The 21,136-nt window shown below is 46.7% G+C and overlaps 1 protein-coding gene across 1 annotated transcript; it reads right to left on the bottom strand.

The window, feature by feature from the left end:
- Positions 1 to 20,364: 20,364 nt before the first annotated feature.
- On the bottom strand, positions 20,365 to 20,956 carry LOC130266197 (olfactory receptor 14A16-like; the record flags this gene model as incomplete). Its single annotated transcript, XM_056515566.1, has 1 exon — positions 20,365 to 20,956. A coding segment is annotated over one exon (552 nt), but the record flags the coding sequence as incomplete, so codon positions are not given.
- Between the last annotated feature and the right edge of the window lie 180 nt (positions 20,957 to 21,136).

Consider the following 21,136-nt stretch of genomic DNA (forward strand, 5'->3'; position numbering starts at 1 on the left):
TTGATGGCTCTGGACGGGAGGGGTGGGTGGGATCGGCTTGGAGAGGTGCTCTCATGCTTCCGGAGGGGACTCGTGTTTCTGGCGAGCTGGGAGGAGGATCCCCCCCCCGGTTTTGGAGCCATGCGGCCGAAGGCAGGAGAGCCCGACCCTCTGCGATCACCTGCCCTGCATCTGCCCCGCTGCAGCCTTCTGCCTCTGCAGACACAGCGAATCACCTGGACACAAATGGTGAGTGAGGAACTGCCCGCTCCAGCTGCTCCCACCTGAGACTGGCGCGGCCACGGCCGCCCACTCCCGCCTCCACTCCCGCCGAGAGAGAGCGTGCTCACAGCTAAAGAAAGGACTGGAACCGAGTAATCTGTTCTGTTTTGCTAGTAATTTTAACAACTGCTGTTGTTTCTGCTGGTACAGTTAGATATATTAGTAAAAGAGCTGTTATTCCTACCCCCTTATCTCTGCCTCAGAGTCCTTGATTCAAACGTTTATAATATTTGGGGGGAGTGGAATTTGGGTCTCTGTTTCAAAGGAAAACTTCTGCCTTTCTTGGCAGACACCTGTCCTTCAAACCAGGACAATGGCAAAAGCTCTCAGATCAACTGATAATTAGGGCTAGAAAGATGATTTACTTTGGAATGTGCTAATTAACGTCTTCACAGTGCCTAGTTTTCCAGAGTCTCAGGTTTATGTCTCTAATTTCAGTTGATGCAATTACCACAGTGATGATGGTCAGTGGAAGGTAGTTACTGTGTGTAGTCATTTGGGGTGGTCAGTGGGCTTGGTCAGTTTGAGTGGTCAGTGTTTTGTGATCAGTTTGCATGGTCAGTGCAGTGTGGTCAATGGGGTGTGATCACTGGTTGTGGGCAATGGGTGTGGGGAGTGGGGTGTGGTCAGTGGGTGTGCTCAGTGGGCTGCGGTTATTGGGGTAAGGTCAGCGGAGGGGGTTTGTGAGTGTGGTCAGCAAGTGTGGTCACTGGCTGTGGTCAGTGGGAGTGGTCAGTGAATGTGGTCAGTTGGGTGGGGGTTGTCTGTTGGGTGCTCAGGGGGTGTGGTTGTTGGTGTGGTGTATGGTGGTAGCCAGTGGGTGTGAGCAGTGCATGTGGTGGGTGGATGTGGTCAGTTGAGTGGTCATTGGGGGTGATCAGTGGGTTTGGTCAGTGGGTTTGGTCAGTGAGGGGTGGTAACTTGGTGTGGTCCTTTTGGATAGTAGGGGTGGTCAGTGGGTGTGGTCAGTGGGGGTATGGTCACTTGGGTGCTCATTGCCTTGTGGTGAGTGGGGTGACCATTGTGTGTGGTCAATGGGGTGGTCAGTAGGTGTGATTAGTGGTTGGGGCCAGTGGGCAGTGGTCCTTGCAGTGGTCAGTGGAGTGTGGTTATTGGGTGTAGTCATTGGGCTGTGGTCAGTTGAGCGGTCAATTGGTGTGTTCAGTGGGATGTAGGCATTGGTGTTTGGGCAGTGGCTGTGATCAGTGAGGGGGTGGTAAGTTGGTATGGTAAGTGGCATGTGGTCAGTCAGGGTACGGTCAGTTGAGTAGTCAGTTTGTTCAGTTGGGTGGTCAGTGGATTGTGGTCAGTGGGTGTGGTCAGTGGGGTCTGGTGTGTGGGTGTGGCCATTTGAGGTGGTCAGTGGGGTGTGGGAATTGGGATGTGGCCAGTGATGGTGTGGTCCGTGCTTGTGGTCACTGGGGTAGTGAGTGCAGGTGGTCAGTGGGGATGTGGTCAGTAGGGGTGCATTCAGTTGGGGGTCATTAGGGTGTGATCAGTGAGTGTGATCCGTGGGTGTGGTCAGTGGTTTCAGTCAGTGAATGTGGTCAATTCAGTAGTTGGGTGGGGATGGTCAGTTGGGTGTAGTCACTGGGGTGTGGTCACTGGTTGTGAGCAATGGGTGTGGACACTGGTGTGTGTTCAGCAGGGGTATGGTCAGTTGGGTAGTCATTGGGTGTGGTCAGTGGGGTGTGGGCATTGGTGTCTTGGCAATGGGTGCGTTCACTGGGTGTGGTCAGTGTGAGTGGTCAGTGGGTGTGTCCCTTTGGGGTGGTGAATGAGAAGGTGCTTGGCCAAGGCAAAACGAGGCTCACTGTGTGCCCTGCTCCCCTCTCCCTGAGCTCCTGAGAGCTCTGCAGCCCCTGCTGCCATCCCATCTGCCCAGGCCAGCACAACAGCCCCAGCCTTGGGGCCCTGCAGAGCTGCTCCTGCTGCAGGCCCAGGGCCCATCCCAGAGCTGGGGCAGCCACAAAGCTGTGCCCATTTCTGTTCATTCCTGCCCTGATGAGGATGGATCCTGTGACACTTGGAGTTTGCTGATGAATTTTACTAATCAAGAGGCCGCTATTTTCTTGAGTGTTCAGTTCAGGAATTCAGTGACAAAGTCTCATAAATATTTGTTCAAAACACCAGAACAAGAGAAGGCCCTGGGAATAAATGAAGTTTTGAATTATTCTGTGGTTAATTAGACAAATTTCACAAGTGTATTCAAAATGAATATTCTATATTGAAAATAATGCAGAGAGAATAGTTTTGTCTTGTTTTTTTCCTGTTTCTACAATTATATCAGGCAGGTCAAATTGATATTGACCCCCAGCACGTTTTAATGCAATCTGAACAGATATGAATTTTAAGACCCTTCATGGCTGACAATCAATAACACTTTGTCCCCACCCATCCTCACCATTTCCCTCATCCAACCCCTGGGACTCCTATGGATCAGGAATGGTGTGGCCAGCAGGACCAGGGCATTTGATTCCTCCCCTGTGCTCGGCAGTGTTTGGGAAGAACCTCGAGTGCTGTGTCCTGTTCTGGGCCCTCAATTTAGGAAGGACATGGAGGGGCTGGAGTGGTTACAGAGAAGGGAACAAGGCTGTTGAGGAGTCTGGAACAAAAGTCCTGTGAGGAGTGGTTGAGGGAGCTGGGGATGTTTATCCTGGACAAGAGGAGGCTCAGGCAGACAAGGTGGTTTCAGGGCATAGGTTGGGCTTGATGAATTCCAAGGTCTTTTCCAACCTTGCTGATTCTGTGACACATTCTTTTGCATATGACTCTGCTGTGTCACAATGGATTCTGGTTCCAGGCAGCCCCACAGGGTCAAAATGGCCCTTGGCTCTATGGGACTCTGCTTTGTCACAATGGACCCTTTGTTCCACGTTCCACGGTGCCACAGTTGAATCCTTGGTTCCAGAGCCAACACATGAACTGTTACCAAATCTCCAAACTATCAGAAAAAGACTACTTAACACTAATTGGGTGTTTAGAGAGGGCATCATTTATCCAGGCCTGAGGTCCAGCAGAGGATAACACCTAACCTTACATGGACATGTGATTCTAAAAGCATGTTGCTCATATGCAGCTGCCACATGTGTATTACAATTTAATCATTTCCATGAAAGCCACCACAAGTTCCCAGTTTCAGTCCTTCCTTTTCCTATCCCTGAACCCTTGATTCAGCACAGGGCATGGACACCGTAGGACAGCCTGGGCTGCAGAGGGCACAGGGATGGGCAGCAGCTGAAAGGCCCTGCCAGAGCCAACTGCTGCAGCACTTGGGCCATGGCTGCTGGCCCTGGGCCTGAGGCCAGCAGGGGACAAGTGAGCCTTGCTGTGCTGGGGCCTCATTGCCTCCTTGTCCCTGCTCAGCAGCCTGGCAAGGGCCACCCCATGGTCCTGCCCTTGGCATTGCACATCCCCAGAGCCCAGTGGCCCGGGAAGAGCCCTGAGCAATGAGGGAGGGACAGGATCTGCCCTGCCAGGGGCTGGGGCTCAGCCTTGGCCCTTTGCATTCCTGAAACTCATCCAGGTTTGCTGAGCATCAGGGACACCTTTCCCTTGTTTGTCCCCACCTGTCATCAGTGTCTCCATTGTTCTGCTCTAACTGGAACTTGAGTGCTGGAAATCAGAATGCAAAGAATTCTCAGAACATAGTGACTCCAAGCCAAAGCTTAGAATTAAACACAGTTGAGATAGGTTTAGCTTTAGAATTTAAGAGGTAGAAAAAATAAAGGTAGTAACAAAGGCAACAAGATGTTTTAGAGTGCCATAAAGTCAGTTTGTGTTTTGTAATATAATTGGATAAGAAAGTTCACACTGTAGTGTAAGTCAATAGGATGAAATATCTTAGTATTGAATTAGAAACATAAATATCTCTGTTGACAATGTTTTATTGGTTAATAAATCCTTAAAAGACCTTGTAGTCGTAAGTCTTTTGACTTCTAAGCCATGCTGTGAACATCTGTAAGATAAGCTTCCCCTTCTGCTTGTACAGAAAATAAAAAAATAAATCACACTTGCTAAAGCAACTCAGAAGTCCCATCTCTCTGCTTCATTCAGAAAAAGAAAAAAATCCCCACCAAAAAATGTAGCATTAAAAAATAAGCCAAAACTTTAAAAAAAATGTATCATAAAAGGAATAAACCCCCACTTTAAATATATAATATAAAAACAATAAACCTGCACCTGGGAACACCTTCTCAGTCATGTCCCTCAGTGGGACCCATTAGAACTTCAGGAAACTATGGACTTTGAATGTGGCTTTGAATTCATGAGAGGTTTCTTTTCTTCCTTTACCCAATTTTTTCTAACCTGACATGATTGTCATCAATGTCTCCTCTAATTCAACCCTTGGGAAACCTTCTCCTTCATGTTTATCAGTGGGACTCACTAAAAGTAGGATGAACTTTGGAGTTTGAATCTGACTTTGAATTCTTGAGAGGTTTCTTCAGCTCCTTCTCAGGGACTGATGTTCAGGGACTGAGCTCCAACCCCCGAGAGGTTCAATGAAGTCCTTGTGCTGTGTCTATGCTGCTGAGCTGGGCTGGGCTCCTGGCACAGAGGCAGCTACTTGCAAGGGCAGCACTGCAGAGAGATAGCCAATATTTCCAAAATATGATTTGGAGCTCCTTGGCAGCACCAAATGCACCACGGGGCTCACTGGGATCAAGCAAGTCCTGACAAACCATGGCTCTGCCTTGATTTTCATCTGGCCCAGTGCAGTCCATTCCAACAGTTTTCCACGCCAATTATGGAGAAATAATTCAAAGAGCTTCTTAGAAATATTTATTATTACTTTAAATAGTATATTTTATTACTGCTCTCTTTAGAGCAGAGGTGATTTCAGCATTCTGTGATTGATATTGATCCAGAGTCTCTCCTCAGGAGATCTGGCCTGCTCAGACAAGCTGTGCCTTGAGGTCTCACCCAGTGTGGACAACCTTGCTCCACATCCCCCAACCCCATACTGTCTTCCTCACTCACCTGGGACCTGCTTTGCTTGGAGATCTGGCTGCAGGCAGGAAAACAGGGGTTTTCCTGGGTTTTTTGAAGCAATCTAAAACTCCTGAGATTTCCCATTGAAAACAGGCACACTCCTCAGGTGTGTGCCAGCCCAATGTGCCACCAAACAGGTTCCCCTGCCCCAAGGCAGAATGCTGCCAGAAATGTTTGAGACCTTTGGAGTTCTTGGTTCCCTGAGGTCTTGCTGTGCCCCCATGCACTCTTGTATCCATGAGGTTCCATGCTGTCACAATGGATATTTGGTTAAATGGGGCCTCACGGTGTCACAATGCTATTTTTGGTTCTGTGAGGCCTTTATCCGTCACAATGGACTTTTTTGTTCCTTGACGTTCAGTAATCTAAATATGGTCTCTGTAGTTCCAAAGTGTCACAATGGGCACTTGGTTCTATGAGGTTCATTGGTGTCACCATGGTCTCCTTGGTTCCAGGAGGCATCACAATGTCACAACGCATGCTTGGTTCCATGAGGTTCCTGCAGCAGGGCTTCCCCTATGGCCCAGCAGAGCTCATCTGTTCTGTCCATCAGCTGGGGCCATAACTCAGGGCGTCTTCCCCCTCTCAGGATTTGCTGAGATAACCCAGGCCGGACATTTGTCCTGTCCTGAGTTTTCTCTGGTGCCAGGGAGGTGGAACTCCCAGCTGGCCATGAACATCCTGCCTTGAGAGCAGACTGAAGGGAGATAAGCCCTGAATTTCTGAGTGACACACACTTCACTTTGCAAACTAGAAAAGCCACACAGAACTTTCACACAGCAGAAGTCTTCTGCATAGTCCCTGCAAACAGGTAGGGCTTCTCCCCCAAGCCTGGATGCATGTTGGTGGTTACTTTTCTGGAAGCTGAGTGAAAGGGCTCCATGTGTACTCGCTCATGAATTTGATGGTAAGTTCCATTGACTCCAGATGTCTGCTATTTCTTCACCAGCTGTAATATAGGTAACCTTATTGTGCACTGTGTTGGTAGCTACTGTGAGGTTATTACCTCCTCTGCTCAAGGCACTAAAATCCATCAGGTAGTTCTCTAAGAAAGCAAGCAGCTAATAGTTGCTAAAAGGCTGTTTATTGCAGAAGCACATCAGTCTCCAAGGCACATCAAAGTCCATGCTAAGTTAGGTTAAAGTCCCAATTTAGAGGACAAGCTGTCCCCCATGGTCCCAGCAGGGCTGAAGTCCATGCAGCAGCTCCTATCTTCTTCTCAGGTGTTTCGTGGCTGTAAAAGCAATGGCAGCAAGCAGAGGGGCAGGAAAGGCAAAAGGCATAAAGCACCAACTCTCCTCATACTAACACTTATATAGAGCTTTCCCCACAAAGCTAAGGTGCAAGCTCAGACCACTACTCATTAACCTATTAGTATTCTAGTTTCTTAGCTCACCAATTTACATATAGAACTACGCATACAATCTGTCTTGTTCCATCTAAGAAATTTAAGCAATATTCTTACTGTTACTTTATTATGTCTAAGTCCTGTCTACAACTACAGGCCTGGAGCCCCTACTGAAGATATCAATGTGTTTATAGCCTTCATTGGAACACTCTCTGCTACCGTGTTATCTGAAGCCTTTCACTTACTAAAAAGCACTGCAGCTCCTACTAAACCTTCCTGACTTACTTCTACTTTATGCCATGTAAATGGCTCAATATATTTTAATCCATCAAAAGGATTTAGCTCAATCTCTGCACCTTGATTCCTCCCTGAGGGATTCAGAGAATCCCCTAGCTCACTGACTCCAACAAGCGACCTGTACTTCTGTTGTTTATCCTGTGCAGTAAGTAGTCCGTTTAAAGTATCTTCTCTGTTAATCTTGAATCCATTCAGTAAATAATTCATTTTATAGTAGACCTAATCAGCCATGCTAAAGAACTTGTGAGTAAGAGCAATTTGTGGTGCAGGTCGCCTGAAAGAGAGCTACTGCCAGCAACCTGAGCATAAGGCAGGACTTGTCTAAGCTTTCACTCAATTTGTAACATGTTTCATTTAAAAACAAAGAGAAGATATTTCTTTCCCATATTTTCTTTTCCTGTTTATAGATTTATATCAGCAAACTCCAGTTGATATTGATCTCAAGCACCTGCCAATGCAGTCTGAACAACTATGAAAATCAAGACCTTTTATGGCTGACAATCAATCACACTTTGTCCCTACCCCACCCCACCATTTCCCTCATCCAAGCCCTGGGAATCAGAGCAGCCTTGTGCAAATCTAAGGTTCCTCCACTCCAGGCTGTGAAGCAAAAATCAAAGGGTTAAGAGCATAGCTGAAGGATAGAAGCTACGCATATATTGATTGGAGTAGAAGCAATATAGAAAGTAGCTGAGCCAGTAGAGCTAAGACAACAAATCCCTTACTTGGCTTTGACATGTCAAGATGGACGGCTACAATATTTTCAAAGTGAAGGAACCATAACTGCACATGGGCTCTGAAACCAGCCAGAACCAGGCTGGCAAACATAGCTACAGGTCAAAGGTAAAAAGTTGAAGGCAAGGAAGGCTCCCTGACTTCATCATTAGGAGACCACTGACCCATTTCAAACACCCACTGGCACATCTGAAGGAAGGAACTGCTCAAGTGTAGAAGGACTTTGAGCTAGTTTTAGTTCAAAGTGGGCCTAGGCGGGATTAGGTAATGCATTTGTATAGGTGTGTTGGGTAATTATATGAATATGTAAGACTTCTGTGGATAAAAAAGACAAGAACCCTGTGCACTTTGCACATCCTTGTGAGAGATTTCTTGCAGGTGTGCCTGGAGTCATAAAAAACATATCACTTTCTAAGTTAAACTTTGACAGTTTTTGTCTCTGCATCAATTTGCAGACCGCAGCAGGACTCCTCTGTTTGGCTGCAAGAACAGCCTGGACTGTGGACATCTCTGGCGCCACTGGGACCTTCCTGAAGGGAACTGTGCTCCGTGGCTGCTCATCATGGGGACAGACCAGGCCTGTTTCTGGACTACAGAAAAAACAGTATGTTTAAAATTATGTGGGGTAGCCTGTAAGATGGACGTTTGGCTTAATGGCAGCTGATAACTTGCAGAAGACGTTCTGTGCTCAGCCTGTGCAGTTTTGCTTGCAAGCATCAAGAGACTGTGGCCACAAAAAGGGTTTGTTGTGTGCGGGAGACCTGCTAGCAGTTCTGGGGGTGAAGTGGAAAAATTCTTGTTTTTTGCTGCTTTTTAATAGTTATTTTGACTGTGTCCTGACTGTGTGGGTGACTCTGTGTGAGACTGGTGAGATCTACATTTGGTATGACTCGAGAGCGAAGCTCAGATTTGGGGTTTCATTTTCAGGTGACTGAAACAGCTGCAGAAGGGATTGGGATGCCCATTTAAAATTGCTGCATGCTGTGTGCTATGTTGAAAGGAGGTGAATACTTTATCCCTTAATAAAGAGATACCCTTCTCCACAGTGATTTTGACTTTGGGATTCGGGTTGTGCGTGAGGAATTCCTATTTATGAGTAATGGCATTCCCTGTAACACTTGGTGTTCAGGCTGAACCAGTCCCCTGCCACTGCTGGTCATTGTGTATTTTAGAGTAAGATATACACCTTGTGACAAAAGTTATAATTGCAGAAAGCTGGTAATTCTGCCCTGTGTTTCCTGTATTGCTGTTACTCAGGCTGTGTTGTTGGCTGTGCTGTTGCAGTTTGCTGATAGAAGTGGCTGTTGAAGCTCGAGCCCAAGCTGGAGGAGCCCGGCCGTCTAGGCAGGCTCTGTCTAGATGGTTTCAGCTTGAGCCAGGAGAGTTTGTGAATACAGAGGGGGACTGGACCACTCCAAGGTGAGAGAACAGAATAATAGATAGGGTATTTTTGGGAGGAGTATACTCAAGCCAGACTAGTTCTTCTTTGGCTCTTGTCTGGGAAGTACTCCCAGTTGAGAGAGAAGTTAGAAATCCATTAAGGTGGGGACAAGCAGGAATAATTCCTTGTTTTGTGTGTGGGCTGACAATCTTCCACTGGGAACTGGAATGGCATTCAGCTTGGGTTTTTCTCTGGTGTAAGAAGTGGGAGAATAGGTGGTATTGCATATCTTACAGGAGGAGCCCTGTGTGCCCCAAGTGTGTACCACAGCTGCCACGGTATTATAACTGGGAGGCAGAGCACACTAAATGTGAGATAGTAAATTGAGCCTGTGGTGAAGATCACTTAGTCCCTGAGGACTGGGACGTTTTTGAGGAAGACTGGGAGGGGATGAATGAATGGTGTAAGTCTGGCATGACAAATCAGAGCAACTTCCTTCGTGCAGTAATGTGTCCCTGACCCTTGGGAATTCAAGATATAAAGGGGTGGTATTTGTGGGCTGTCAGAGTTTTAGTGTGGTGATTTGAGCATATTTTAAATCATGGCTAGAAGAATAGAAGGTATTCCCCTCCTTCAGTGGTTTGGGCCAGATCCTTGGGAATTTGTGAATCCAGTGAACTATTGGATAGAAAGAGGAAATGATCAAGTTTATCTAGAATGAATATACAGAACCTCAGCAGGGAGATTGGTAGCTTTGGAAGAGCCTGCACAAGAGGGTATGGTCATTCAAGAGAGAAGAAGTGGAATAGCTTTTTTTCTGTGAGTGTTACAAGGCTTTGGGAGCTTCTAGAGGTTGGCACTCTGTGTGATTACTGTTACAGTGTAGGACTTGTGAAAACCTTTGGTATTTTTTCTCTGAGAGAGAGCAAGGTCTATGCCCTCAGTGTAAATCGAAGCATCCTAACCCAGCTAATTTTGAACATAAGATTCTAAAGTTTGTGTGTGGAAAATCACATTCAATACCTGCAGCTTGGGTGTGCATGTGGGAGGAAGATTGGGAAAGGACTGTGAGGCTGTGTGGAGAGAGATTTGGGTGGAAACAGGATAAGACAAGGAGATAATGGGTACTAGTCAAAGCAAGACTGGTCCTTTAGGCTGTGTTTTGACACACTGGAAAGCCATAGTCAGGTATGGGGGCACTGAAAATAAGTGAAGTTTGATCAAATTTTGCACACAGTGGTGGCCCCTGTATAAGCTGGGAGAAGGTCTCAGATAGCCACTGGCTGGAATTTTAGACTGTGAGATTTTATTGCAACTGATGTTATTCCCAAGGAGAAAACAAAATGGGAGGAGATGACATATGCAAATATGTTTTTCTCTCTCAAGAATCATCCCAAGTGGCAGAGACATTGCAGCATGAGGACCCCCCTCCAATCCCTTGGTATTGGCCATTGAAAAGGAGAGCAAGGCTAATAGAGGGATCCCATAGTCACTTCTAAGTGATTAAGATTTAAAATTAGACAACACAGACCTGATTGTGTTGATATTCAGTTACTACTGAAAGCTTATTAGGCATGAAAGGGGAAGTTATAATCAGGAGGGCTGGGAGATTACAGGGAAAGGAAAAGGAAAACTTGTCATCCTCTCCTATTTGTTATGGTCACTAACACCCTGGGGAGTAGATGCTTTTTACAATTATTTAAAGGACAGAATTATGGCCAGAAATTTACAGGGGACAGTCATTTAAGTGACCCAACAATGTAGTCTTTGTCTCCAAACTAAGCCCAAAAATATCCTCAAGCCAAAGCTTGGGCAAATTGGGAAAGGCTATGGGCCTGGACAACTGTGGCAAATTGATTTCTCAGAACTTCCAAGGAAAAGGGAGATATTAATATTTACTAGTACTCCAGATACCTTTTCAGGGTGGCCAGAAGCTTTTCCTTCCAGAACTTCCAAAGCAGGAGAGGTAACTAAAGCATTGTTACAAGAAATAATACCATGCTTTAGTCCTTCCCTGACAGACTCTCTGGTTCTAATCAAGTTAGGGGACAAAGAAAAGAAAATGGAATTTTTGGTAGATATTGGAGCAACATACTTGGTGTTAAATAAAGCTTTAATGCTTATAACAGATGAGCGTGTTATGATAAATGGAGCAACTGCTTTGGAGTTTAGAAGACCACACTTTATTTCAAAAGTTTTACTGCAAATTAGCCACCAATTAGGCATAGATTGAGAATGCCTCATTTCATATCACTTTCAGTCACGTGGCAATAGATACAAAATGAACCACTTGATCAAGCAACAAATTATAAGTCTAGGACAAGAAGAAAAATTACCCTCGCCCCAGGCTCTTCCTTTGGCATTACTGCGAATTTGGACTAAAGAAAAACAAAAGAAACATTAAGCCCTTTTGAGATACTGCGTAGAAGACCGTATGGGATACAACTAAAAAACCAACCCAAATAAGGGAAGAAACCCTACATAGATACATGGTGGCCCTAAACAAACAGCTCAGAGAAATTGAGAAACATGTGGCTGGGGCTCGAAGCAGACAACTAGATGGGCCAGTACATGACATAGAGCCTGGAGATTATGTGTATGCTAAGTCCCTTGCAGAGAAAACTTTGGAGCCACAGCAGGAAGGACCATTCCAGGTTCTTCCCACCACTTTTGCTGTATTCAAGATCAAAGAACAGAGCACCTGGTTTCACCATACCCAAGTGAAAAAGGCTACAAAAGGCCCTTGGAAAGCAACACTGGGTGATAAAGAGCTAAAGCTAAAGCTTACTTGGGAAAAATTAATAGATCGTGGGTGAAAATGTTGGTTTTGTTTGTGACGATGTGGAAAAGTATTCCTAGCTAGAATCAATCAGGTGTAACTTGGAAAGCTGTGGATTTTGTGATCACAGTCGTGGCTATGGCTACAACAGACATCAGTTCAAGACCTCCCATATACGATGTGACTGGTGTTTATTTGTGTTGGGGAAGAGCTTCTGGCTATGACTCTCGTAAGTCTCTGTGGCAGGAGTTACAAATCACAAAAACAAATGTCTGGACAGGGAAAGATGTCTGGGTTGTAAATCTGTATTTGTCCAGGATGGATTCCAACAAGGAATAAAACTTGCCTAAATTGGTAAGGAGTGTTGTGACACACGCTTAACTGACTGTCCTATATTTTGGTTTACAATAGAGTGGTGTGAAGCCGAGGCTTTTCAAGATTACAATATAACTCAAGTCTGTGTTAAACCTTGGAATGATGAAACCTTATCAGAACAGACACTAAAAATCCAGACCATCTGACCCCTAACCATGCCACTTAAGCCTGAACCAAAGATTTCTGAATTATGATTTATGGGACCGTATGTGGTAAAAATTGTGGCACAGCAGCAATTGCTGTTTAACTCAGAATGGTGTCTCAAGCATGTTGAACTGCTAATGCAGATTAACATTTCAAAAATTCAACCAGCATGTTCCCATTTTCTGAAAACATCCTTTGAGGGTTGGACAGCCTGAAGAAGCAGACTCACTTTAAAGTCAGAACACAAAGAGATGTAACCAGAATAAGCAGTATGGGTTAGATTAGGAGTCTTAAATGGAATTGATTCAGAAATATTAGTGAGCAAACTGGCCACTGCAACTAGTGATTTGGCAAAAATGAGGCAGCCCTTACAATCATCTTTGCTAGCATTAGGAGCCAATCAGTGGCAAGTTTCAAAGGTATTGTCAAATTCAAGAGAAGCTGAATATCAGGACCACAAACTAATAATGAAAATACTTGGCATAGCCCAGGATAATGTGCCTTTACCTCTTAGTTGCATACAGGCACAGTTGTGGATGCAGTCAATGGTCATTTTAGTCATAAGAGACGGAAGTGAAGGAATTTTTCCAATCAAAATGTGAAAAGCCATATGGGATAATGCCTCAAATTTAGAAAGCAAAGGGACCTGCAGTCTTGGTGGACTATGGCAAACTTCATTTATGACTCTGCCATTAATGTGGCCACTGCCTTTGTACTCACTATATGGAGTGGCTCAATTTACATTATCCAACCTATCATTGCATTAGGATTAAACCATGAAGGGACAGTACTCCACCTCTCTGAACACAGAGCGTGGGCCCGGATGGTAGACATGAAATGAGAGACTGTAAATGCAGAATCTTGTGTCACCCTAAAACAACAGGGATTCCTCTGTAAAAGAAATGCCACTGATGCCCAGGACATATCCCTAGATACTGAACAAGGTCTGTGTCACTTTGAGATCCATCCAGACATCATTCAAAAGACTGTGTTCATATATTTTGGCCAAGGCTGTGTGTGTTTAAGAACTGCCTGTGCTTCAATAGGAGTAGATAATGAGAACAAATATGTACCTGTTAAAAACCACTCAAATTTTTCTATCTGCAATTATATTAATATTATTTGATGTGATTTTACGTATTTAGTACCAGTTGTTTCCCACCAGTTAATAAAGGTAAACTACAGTATGTACCACCATCTGTCACCCACACCCATTGGCATGAACCTTACACTGGTAAAACTGTTAATAAAACATCCAGATCTAGATGAAATCTTAAAGGAAATCAAGGAGAATGGAGAAAAGGTTTTAATAACTGTCCATCATGATGCAAAAGAAATCAGCACAGTTTTGCAAAGAATAAAACAAGAGGCAAGCCATCACTGGTGGGATGAACTCTTTGGATGGTCACCAAAGGCAACTGGTATACTTAATGTTCACCCAGTCGTTCTGCTTATTTTAGTCAGCATAAGTTTGGTTTTATCTGTTGCAATACTCATCTGGAATTGGAGGATCCTGCAAAGAGTAGCAGCCCTGACCTCACTGTAAAGACCCTATGGTACAGTCCTGAAGAATACTTACTGTATGACTTGGTTGGATGAGGAAAAGTCTGTGTATTAGTAAAATAATTTATTAACTCTAGAGAAAAAGTGGGTAAAGGAAGCAAAAGTCAAAGGGTTAAGAGCTTAGCTGAAAGATAGATGTTATATATATATAACGATTATAGTAGAAGCAATGTAGAAAGTGGCTGAGCCAGTAGAGCTAAGACAATAAATCACTTGCTTGGCTGTTGTGTCAGGACAAGTAGATGGGATATTGTTAAAGTGAAGAAACTGTAACTGCACCTGGACCCTGAAACCAGCCAGAACCTGGTTGGGAGTTTCAACTATGGCCAAGAGGCCCAAGAACCTAGCAACAGGACAAAGATGAAAAGGTGATGGCGAGGAAGACTCCCTGACTTCATCTTAGAAGACCACTGTTTCAAACATCCAACAACTCATTTGAAGGAAAGAACTGAACAACTGTAAAAGGACTTTGAGCTAGTTTTAATACAAAGTGGGAGTAGGCGGTGTTAGATAATGCATATGTATAGACATATTAGGTAATTTTATTATGTAAGACTTTTGTGGATAAAAGAAGGCAAGAGCCCCATGTACTTTGCACATCCTGGTGGAAGATTTCTCCTGGGTGTGCTCGGCATCGTAATAACCGTGCCACTTTCTAACTTTAACTAGTTGGAGAGTCTTTGCTTCTGCATCACACCAATTTCAGCCATGGGCACCTGGAAAGAGGGATGGTTCTTTTCCATAGGAAGGAAAGCACAGAGCCTCAGTGCTCCAGGGGCTGATGCAAAGTGACCCTCGGCATGCCAAATTCAGCTGGACCTGTCAGGTAGTCCCCAGGAGGCCAAGGCCAGCCAGACCTGTTCCATGTTTCCTTGGTTCCACAGTGTAACAATGTTCTCTTTGCTTCTGCAGTGTCACAATGGCCCCTTGGATCCATGGTACCCTGAAGTGTCACAATGCCCCCTTCACAAGGTCCCCACAATGTCATCATGGTCTTCACAGGAAGAAAACCACAGAGCCTCAGTGTTCAGGAGCTGAGGAATGGCAGCCACCAGTGTCCAAGGCAAGCTTGATCTGTCTGTCCTGGCAGGTTTGTCTGGGAACAACCCTTGGATATACAGAATTTGGAATGCAGAATCCTAATTTTGGCCATGGGCACATAGAGAGAAGGATGGTTCTTTACCAATAGAAGGCAAACATGGAGCCCCAGTGCTTCATGGGCAGATGAGCCAAGGCCAAGACCAACCAGACCTATCTGTCCTGGCAAGCTTTCATCTGGGAACAACCCTTGGATATACAGAATTTTGGGGCAGAATCCCAATTTCAGCCATGAGCATGTGGATGAGAAGGCCAGTTCTTCCCCATAGGAAGGAAAGCACAGAGCCCCAGTATTTCAGGGTGAATTAGAGGCGACCACCAGAGGCAAGACCAGCCAGGCCTGTCTGTCCTGGCATCTTTATCTGACTGGAAGAAACCCTTGCATATAGTAAATTTTAGAGGAGAAATAACAATTTTGGCTATGGATGCCTGAGTGGGAAGGACAGTTCTTTTCCATAACAAGCACAGCCCATGGCCACAGAGTTTGAAGGTAGGTGAGAGGTGGCTCTCAGGAAGCCAAGGGCAGCCAGACTTGTTGGCAATGGCAGCTTTTGTCTAGGAACAATCTCTGAATATATGGAATTTTTTGAATGGGCAGAATCTCATTTTGGCCATGGGTAAATAGAGGAGAAGAGTCCTTTTGCATTTGAAGGAAAGCCCAGAGCCCCAGTGTTTCAGGGGCACAGGAGAAGAGACCCTTGACATGCAAGGGCAGTTGGAGAAGTAAGGCCAAGCCAACCATATCTCTTACCTGTTCCATTGGATCCATGGGACCCCACAGTGTCACAATGGCCCCTTTTTTCATGAGGTCCTGTAATTTCACAGTGGTCCACTTTATCCATGATGCCTTTGAGTGTAAAAATGGTTTTCTTGGTTGCATGGGACTGTACAATGATACAATGTCCCCTTGATTCCATGAGGCTGCAGAATGTCACAATGGTCTCTGTGGTTCCATGTAGTCCTGCAGTGTCCCAAGGGTCCCTTGGTTCCACTGGACTCCTCAGGATCACAATGTCCCTGTGGCTGCACAAGGCCCAGCTGTGTCACATTGGCCCTTTGCTTCCTTGGGGTCCCCACAGTGTAACAACTGTCCCTTGCTTCCATGAGGCCTTGCAGTGTCACAATGGTCTCCTTGCTTCCACAAGGTCCTGCAGAGCCCCTTAATTCAACGAGGCCTTGAAGTATCACAGTGGTCTCCAGTATTCCATGAAGCTCCACGATGTCACATTCACGCTTTGGTTTTTGTTCTATATGTGATTCATGCTAATTAAATTGTAACTATTGGCAAAATTGTGGCATTATAATTAATCAATAATTGTATTTAATTGCAATAAGGCAAAAAGAGATAAAGGAAATGGTTAAACAAAGCAGAAAATCTCACCGTCCAGATGTTAGGTGGGAGGCAGGATAGGAAGGGTATAGGTCTAAGAAGAAGTGGCTAGAAATAGGCTCTCAACCTTGAACTGGGCCAAATTGGGATGTTTCCAAAGAGTTGGTCACTGGAGTGAGGCCTCTTGTGGGAATATATATTTATTATATAACTCTAAGCTAATTGCACCTGCAGTACCTGCGAGGTCACACAGCGAACACTGAGGAAGACCCAGAGCCTTCATCGGAAACAAGAGCCCGAAAGGAGGAGAGACCCCCGACCACTGGTGACACATGTGCAACACAACACAGTGACGTAGATTTTAGGAATAGAAATGAGGAGGAGCTTTCTAGAAGATTCTGTATTCATATGCATTAGTAAACAGTACATGAGTGAGATTTTAGCTTGACTGATTTGGTACGGTGTGAGAGGAATGGCCCTGCCCATACCCCCGGTCAGGGTATCCCCCCATCGGTTTTGCTTAGGATTTATTCAACCGAACCATTGGACCTCTTGTCCCGGGTTGGTGTTGTGTCTGCTCCTCTCCCTGCCCCCACACCTCTCTGTCTGCATGGAGCTGCCCCCGGTGCCCTTCTCCCCTGCCCAGGGGGGGTGGGGCCCCGGGCTGTGCTGCTTGGCTTGCTGGGCTGCCCGGCTGCCGCTGCTGCTGCTTGCTGCCCCAGCTTGCTTGCTGCCCCAGCTTGCTTGCTACTCCGGCTGCTGCTCCTGCTGCCCCGCTGTTTTCTGCCCCAGCTTGCTGTTTCCTGGCTGCTGCTGCCCTGCTGCTGCTGCCCTGGCTGCTGCTTTTTTCCCCCCTCTTCTCCCCTTCAGCTCGAGGATCTGTACCGGCTCTGGACGGGACCTGGACATCAGAGACTGCCTCCAGAGCCTACCAAAGAAGCTTCTCGCCCTTGCCAGCAGCGACTGTCTCTCACTTTGGTGAAAACGTTTTTTGTCATCTGAGATTTTACTTTCCTGGTGCTGGGAAGTGTTTTTCTTGTGTTTGTTAATAAATAAGTTTTTCCTACTTTTCCCCCTGAATAAAATTCTTTCCGAGTCTAGTAAGAGGAAGAATTGTAAAAGGGGTTTATTCTCTGAGGGGCTCCTTTGAAAGTTTTCCCCTCCAGTTTTGTCCTAAACTTGGACACCTCTATTATACTTAAATTGCTGCAAAATTTTGTATTTACTTGAATTAATATAACACATGTACATTGATTGCATTCATTTATATAAAATTGATATTATTATTAAATTACTGCTAAATTTAACTTTGTGGTTTGATTAATTGGACAAAATCGAACACATCCAATAGCCATTTATAACTAAAGGACAATGTGTGATGGAATGATTTTCAATGCACAAACCAGACATGTGTGAGTGGAATGATTTCTATTGCACATGCTGGCCACAATAACATCCTGGCCAGAAGAAAGCAATGCCTAGATACACTAACAATGAGAAGATGTTGTTGGGGAGTTTCTGTTTTTCATGCAGTTTCAGTGTCAGTCCCACTGAGGTCCATCACCAACACAGGCTCCTCCTGGACTCCTTGAAGGAGAAAATGGGAGGCCCTGATTGCACAAAGCTCTCAGAGACTCCAAGGCAAAAGCAAAGCCCAAAGTCCTCTGAAAAACCTGCAGTCTCTGGGAGCATGAAGGAGCCCCAGGGCCATTCCTGACCAAGGCTCCCCAGGGACTGGTCCCAGCAGATCCCTGAGGCCACTGGGATGTGGGGGAGATGCTGAGGGCAGGACAAGGGGTAACAGTGCCCAGCCTTGCTGGGGCTGTGCCAGGAGGCCCCAGTGGCTCAGGACAAGGTGTCTCCTCACAGCCCTTGGTGACATAGACCCTGCTGTGCCCCAGGGCACCAAGACTTGGCTTCTCCTGGGCACTGCCAGCCCTGCCAGGGCCCTTGGCCATGTCCAGCACAGCTTGTCCTGCTCTGTCCCACAGCTTCTGTTGTGTCCCTGCAGGCTGCACACTCCCATCTCACTGCCCCTGGCTCTGCCCTGCCATTGCCAGCCCTGCCCTGACCTCTGCCCACCCTCACCCTCTGTGCCTTGGGACACACACACATGCACTGAGCTCATCCTCCTCCTCCTGGGTGCTTCTCCTGCCACAGCCAACTGTCCTGGGAGGGTTCATTGCTCACAGGAGCTGCTCTGTTTGTCCTGGTGCATTTTATAGCTCTGCTTCTGCCTGTCTCTCAATTCTGTCTTCAAAGAGCTCTCCAAGGAAAAGTTTCATTGAATTGTGGAATAACAGAGGTGGGAAGAGCCCCCTGAGCCCCCTTGGCCTGGGTGTGGCTGGGATGGATTTCCCTTTGTCCAGAGCAGTCCCTGTCCTGCTGTGCTTGGCTCTCATGGCTGGAGTGGGTTTGGTCCCAGCCCAAGGCTTTGGCTGTCCCTGAGCAGGGTTGACCCCACATGAGCAATCTCTACAATACACCAAATAATGGGCTGGGGGTGGGCAAGTGTTCCTGGGGACACAGGGATGGGACAGCTGAGCTGGAGTGACCCAAGAGATCTTCCATTCCATGAGATGGATGTCCTGATCAGCAGGGAAATGAGGGGGACAAGAGCGTCTCTGGATTATCTGTATTAATATATTTGTCTTCCAGAGCAACCATTATGTGTGGTGAATTCTTGTCTCTCCATGGTTTTCCTTTCTTCTACATTTGGCCTTTGCTTTTTAGTCCCCAAACATTAATCTCTCTTTAGGGTGACCCACAATTCTTCACCTTCTTTTCTCCTGTTTTCTGAGTAAGGAGGGACAGTGACAGAGACACTCTGTTGTCACTTGATGCCCAGAGGAGTTTAACCACAGTCACCTTGCCCAACTCTGCTCTTATGGGCACCCCCAGAAATGTCAGGGCTCTGTCAGGTGCCCACCCCTGAGCTGGGCTCATGCCCTGCTCACAGCCCCAGGGGTGTCCAGGGGCACGAGTCCTTCCCTGGCACACACAGACAGTTCATTGCAGCAGGGCCAGGGGCTCCCTGGGCTCTGCTGCCACTGCCAGAGCCTGGCAGGGACCTCAGCCCTGCTGGTGTCACCCTGCCCTGCCCCTGCCTGAGGTGCCCCATAGCCAGAGGGATGGACACGGGGAGCTCTGGGCACAGGAGCTCATCCCAGCCCTGCATCCAGGGGTTCCCAGGGGACGTTACTCTCTGGAAACTCCAGCAACAGCTGAAGGTGTTTGTGCTCACTGGGTTTGTGTCCCCTCACACACACACAGGATGTTCAGGGCTGTGGAATGTCCCTGCACTGCAAACACAGACTCCTGACCCGGTCACTTGATGTCCATCCAGGCAGGGAAGAACAACCTCTGTGCCCTGGGGTGAGAGGGCACTGCTGGAAGCAGCACTGGCTTTGCAAGGGCACTGCTGGGACAGCCCCACCCTGAGCACTGCCACACTTTTGCTGTCACTGCTGTTCTCCTTTCCAGGGTGCTGTGTTCGGAACATCCTTGAGAGCAAACTGGGAAGGAGATTGAAGCTTTCAGGCCCTGCACTGGGGAGATGCCCTTGCATGATGGAAATGCTGTTGCAGAACCCAGCTCTGTCCCAGCAGTGCCCACAGCCTGTCCCTGCCTGCAGTGCCTGGACAGTCACACAGCAGGACTGGGACCAAGCTGAGAGAGCCCTGAGGCCTTAAACCATCACAGGGGCTCTGAAAGGGAGTGTGGAAGTGAAGGAAGGGGAGGTTATGGAGCAGAAGTCCTGGAGCTGCCTGTCAGTGAGGAGCACTGGGGTTCCCTTTTCACCCTAGATATTTCCAGAGGCACCGACCCTGCAGCTCCAGAGAAGTCAGGGAGGAAAACTGTCAGGGGAACATGGCACTACAGAGTTCTTTATTTTGTATAAGCACATATGTAGTAAAACTCTGGGTTACACAGTCTTTGGTTCACACTATAAATGCAAATACTGAATTAAAACTGGTACAGAAAAAGATTTTCCTGTGAAGAAATACCCAAAAATATAATACCCACGCTCGCAGAAAATCACAAGGTACAGAATGGGCTTTAATGAGTAACATCAAAAGAGCTATAAAGGAGAATAAGAGTTTATTGCTTCTGAAAAGCATTCATGATGATTTTCCTCAGGTCATCCTTGATCTCCTGGTTCCTCAGGCTGTAGATGAGGGGGTTCAGGGCTGGAGGCGCCACCGAGTACAGAACTGAAACTGCCAGATCCAGGGATGGGGAGGAGATGGAGGGGGGCTTCAGGTAGGTAAATATACCAGTGCTGACAAACAGGGAGACCACAGCCAGGTGAGGGAGGCAGGTGGAAAAGGCTTTGTTCTGTCCCTGCTCAGAGGGAATCCTCAGTACGGCCCTGAAGATCTGCACATAGGAGAAAACAATGAACACAAAACACCCAAATGATAAACAGACACTAATCATGATAAGCCAAACTTCCCTGAGGTCAGACTGGTAGCAGGAGAGCTTGAGGATGTGTGGGATTTCACAGAAGAACTGGCCCAGGGCATTGCCCTTGCACGGGGGCAGGGAAAATGTATTGGCTGTGTGCAGCAGAGCATTGAGAAAGCCACTGGCCCAGGCAGCTGCTGCCATGTGGGCACAAGCTCTGCTGCCCAGGAGGGTCCCGTAGTGCAGGGGTTTGCAGATGGACATGTAGCGGTCGTAGCACATGATGGTCAGGAGGGAAAGCTCTGATGAAATGAAGAACATAAAGAAAAAGAGCTGGGCAGCACATCCTTCATAGGAGATGTTCCTGGTGTCCCAGAGGGAATTGTGCATGGCTTTGGGCACAGTGGTGCAGATGCAGCCCAGGTC

This window comes from Oenanthe melanoleuca, unplaced genomic scaffold (genome assembly GCF_029582105.1).
Source record: "Oenanthe melanoleuca isolate GR-GAL-2019-014 unplaced genomic scaffold, OMel1.0 S001, whole genome shotgun sequence".
NCBI lineage: Eukaryota > Metazoa > Chordata > Aves > Passeriformes > Muscicapidae > Oenanthe > Oenanthe melanoleuca.